At 41.3% G+C, this 4,095-nt stretch overlaps 1 protein-coding gene across 1 annotated transcript in view; it reads right to left on the reverse strand.

The window, feature by feature from the left end:
• Positions 1–2,309: 2,309 nt before the first annotated feature.
• tubb2b (tubulin, beta 2b) overlaps positions 2,310–4,095 on the reverse strand; it is a 2,553-nt gene continuing 767 nt past the window's right edge. The window contains exons 2-4 of the mRNA XM_008417367.1: positions 3,749–3,857; positions 3,544–3,654; positions 2,310–3,462 (exon numbers count right to left, since the gene is read on the reverse strand). Of these exons, the coding sequence (XP_008415589.1) occupies positions 2,402–3,462; positions 3,544–3,654; positions 3,749–3,857 (1,281 nt within the window). The 3' untranslated portion in view covers positions 2,310–2,401. The remainder of the gene's footprint in view (positions 3,463–3,543; positions 3,655–3,748; positions 3,858–4,095) is intronic.

The following is a 4,095-nucleotide window of genomic DNA, read 5'->3' on the forward strand; positions in this document are numbered from 1 at the left end:
ATTTAACTGATCAACAACATTCTCACATTTCAATTCCCTATTAAAACCTAATTCCGTTTTAATGGGCGCTTTCTTTTATTTCCAATTTTGACTTCCAATGATTGACTTCCTGCTAAAGAGCCCCCTGGTGGTTGAAGAAAAATCCACATATAAGCGGCTTATAGTCCGGAAAATACAGTATATGAAAAAAAAAAAAAAAATCAAAATGCTCTCTGGTATTGTTCAGGGGGCCGGACAAATGTTTGGGGACCACTGCTGTAAAGACTTAATGTAGTTTGTGTAGTTTTTACAGGAAAAGAGATTTTACAGAAAATCTTCAGAAATGTTGTATCATTCATTGAACCCYATTTAGAACATCACTCCATGCTTTCATTTACTTTAGAACAAACATGTTGTTTTAAAGTCAACCCACAACAAGACAAGTGTAGAAAACACATGAGAAAAAAAGATAAGATGTTTATAGCTGTTTTGAAACATGCCACAGTAGCGCCCCCTGTGGTGAAAACGTTTCTTATGTGAGGGTGTATGAAGTAAGATAAGAACAAAAATATTTATGTTTTCGCAGGTTCTGAGCCATAATGGCTTCTTTTCTAAAGATCAGATGGAGAAAGTGACACAAATATTAAAATCCTAGTCATGAGTAATTCTAGTTAATCTATAGTTATAGGTGGTATTGTGGACTGTTGAGAACCTGTTGGAGAATGTGAAAACTGATGTTCACAGCTGCTCTCCACACAGGCTGGCTGTACTTGACCTTACCTGCACATGTACAAATTGTATTCTTTGTAGATGTGAAWGGCTGTCCAAAAGACCTGCAGTGACATGGAAGCTGAATACAAATTCACAAACACTTTTCAGATTTGGATTTGTAAAATATTGAAAGCTGTCATTTTCTTTTCACTTTACACATATGCATAAAATTTTATTTTTGTCTATCACATAAAATCAAAAATAAAACAAGTTTGTACTTGTAAAACAAAATATAGGTGCAAATGTTAACAGCCATAATAATTATATTAATGAAATTTAATTTGGTATATTTATGTAGAATCAGTTCAGAACAAATCTCTCAAGGCATTTTGTAAAAAAAAAAAAAATTCAATTCAGTCACACATTTCATTCCAAGCCACTAAAAACCATGCAGGTATCAATGGATTTATGTCAAAAGAGACTGTTGTAAACACACAACATACAAACTGTGTGTTTTATGCTTTCCTGCAGGTTGAATGTTGTGTAATCTCATGCTAAGCAGGATATTCAAGTATAAACTAACAGTATAACATTCAAGTATAAACTAACAGGGTTATTTTTATGTTTTTAGTGAGGTGACATTTTAATGCAACCAGCAAATAGGAAGTTGAGTAGGATTGCTTGTAGAAAACCTTCAATCTTAAAATCTTCCCACTATCTTTGATCTAGCAGTGAATGAAAATTCAAGCTTAAGCAAAAGCTACAACATTTTCTCACATGCTGTCAAGCAGGGATATTGGGTAAAACCAGTTATTGTAAAACAAGAAATTTGTTTCAGTAACAATATTGCATAAGATATTCCTGCCAGTAAGATTGTCTTGCAAATGGCTGCCATTTCAAAAGGCTGAGCCTTGTCACTTTCATTTTCTTGAAGCGGTAAAGCTGGTCTCAGTTGGATCCTATAGCCTGCACATGGCAGAACATAACATCCAACCTGTGAGGAAACACTAAGCTTCATCCCAATTAGCATCCATTCCCTAAAACGACCTACAGGGAACCGTCCACTACCAGTGATGTCAATGGTTTCCCACCGCAATGGGAGGAGACTACTTCAGGCGTTCGAGCAAAGATCACTTCTGACCACAGCATAGCCAACACTGCCACCTAGTGGACTCATTTTACATCTTAACAGGCTTAGAAGAAAGGCAACTTAAGTTGTAAAGTCAATTCTAAGTTGTTGACGAAGAGATTTGCATATTTTGGTGTTTATCAAAATACTGGTAGCTTTTTAGTTTTAAGAAAAACAAATTCCACTTGAGTTTAAATATTTAAACTAAAGCTAYAAATATTTGTCCATATCCTTGTAGAACTCTGCCCCCTCTAGATGACTTATTCCAGGTGTTCYATCACCCTTTGATAAAAGCCTTAAGGCTGCAGGGGACCCTAAAGTCTGAACTGAAATAAAAATAAAACTCAATTTAAATGGTTTATAGGRTTTCCCAGCCACCCYCATTTTATGGTTTCTGTCTCAATCCTGCATGCATTACAGCTGAAAAGAAAATYGTCTTCACTTAAATCTACAAAATATCCAATCAATAAGTGCACAACGTAATAACCAGAAACTTGTCGAGAACGCATTTATTTAGAACACAGAAAATTGCAAGAGGTCACAAGTTAACAGGACAAACAGGAACAACATTGACAGAAGAATTTAGGCCAAATCCTCTTCACCCTCTTCCTCAAACTCTCCCTCCTCCTCAGCAGTGGCATCCTGGTACTGCTGATACTCAGACACCAGGTCATTCATGTTGCTCTCTGCCTCAGTGAACTCCATCTCATCCATACCCTCACCGGTGTACCAGTGGAGGAAAGCTTTGCGCCTGAACATGGCTGTGAACTGCTCAGAGATGCGCTTGAACAGCTCTTGGATGGCTGTGCTGTTGCCGATGAACGTGGCAGCCATTTTGAGCCCACGAGGAGGAATGTCACAGACTGCAGTCTTGACATTGTTTGGGATCCATTCTACAAAGTAGCTGCTGTTCTTGTTTTGGACATTGAGCATCTGCTCGTCCACCTCCTTCATGGACATGCGGCCACGGAAGATGGCAGCCACAGTCAAGTAGCGGCCGTGGCGCGGGTCGCAGGCAGCCATCATGTTCTTGGCGTCGAACATCTGCTGGGTGAGCTCAGGTACTGTGAGTGATCTGTACTGCTGGCTGCCTCTGCTGGTAAGAGGAGCAAAACCTGGCATGAAGAAGTGCAGACGTGGGAATGGCACCATGTTCACAGCCAGCTTGCGCAGGTCAGCATTGAGCTGTCCAGGGAACCTCAGGCAGGTTGTGACACCACTCATGGTGGCAGAGACCAAGTGGTTGAGGTCACCGTATGAGGGGGTTGTGAGTTTGAGTGTGCGGAAACAGATGTCATACAGGGCCTCATTGTCAATGCAATAGGTTTCATCGGTGTTCTCTACAAGCTGATGGACTGATAATGTGGCGTTGTAGGGCTCGACGACTGTGTCGGACACTTTGGGGGAAGGAACTACACTGAAGGTGTTCATGATGCGGTCAGGGTACTCTTCACGGATCTTGCTGATCAGGAGTGTACCCATGCCAGAGCCTGTACCACCACCGAGGGAGTGTGTGAGCTGGAATCCCTGCAGGCAGTCRCAGCTTTCAGCCTCCTTCCTGACCACATCCAGGACAGAGTCCACCAGCTCAGCACCTTCTGTATAGTGGCCTTTAGCCCAGTTGTTGCCAGCACCACTCTGACCTGCAAATAGAGGGCCAAAATTCTTACTCAAGACATTTTCACAGGTARCACAAGTTTTGATTTAAACTGTAAGCAACGCACCAAAAACAAAGTTGTCTGGCCTGAAGACCTGGCCGAAGGGTCCAGATCTCACAGAGTCCATGGTTCCTGGCTCCAGATCCACAAGCACGGCACGTGGCACATACTTTCCACCTTTACAGTAGAGGCAGCACAAAATTAGGCTTKAATACAATTATTGAATTATTTTATTTAGTCTATTGAACCAAATRAAAACAGTAATATTTACCAGAAGCTTCATTGTAGTAGACATTGATCCTGTCCAACTGCAGGTCACTGTCTCCATGATAAGTACCAGTTGGGTCAATGCCATGTTCATCACTGATAACTTCCCAGAACTAGAACACACAAAAAATTAAATGTATAAAGACGCAAAACCAGCGAGAAAAAAAAAAAAACTGATGAGGGCGCCATTTCAACGTTGACGTCCATTCCCGCCGCACAGCGCACCTTAACGCCCCTATTGGTTGAGGAGGTTATGAATTTCAAACCTCCCAGCTACGTCACTAACCGTCCTCCCAGATGCCGGGCGCCATTCAAAGCCAGCTCTTGTAGGCCTCAGTCGCCTCAATAAAA

The sequence above is a fragment of the Poecilia reticulata genome, linkage group LG9 (genome assembly GCF_000633615.1).
Source record: "Poecilia reticulata strain Guanapo linkage group LG9, Guppy_female_1.0+MT, whole genome shotgun sequence".
Lineage (NCBI taxonomy): Eukaryota > Metazoa > Chordata > Actinopteri > Cyprinodontiformes > Poeciliidae > Poecilia > Poecilia reticulata.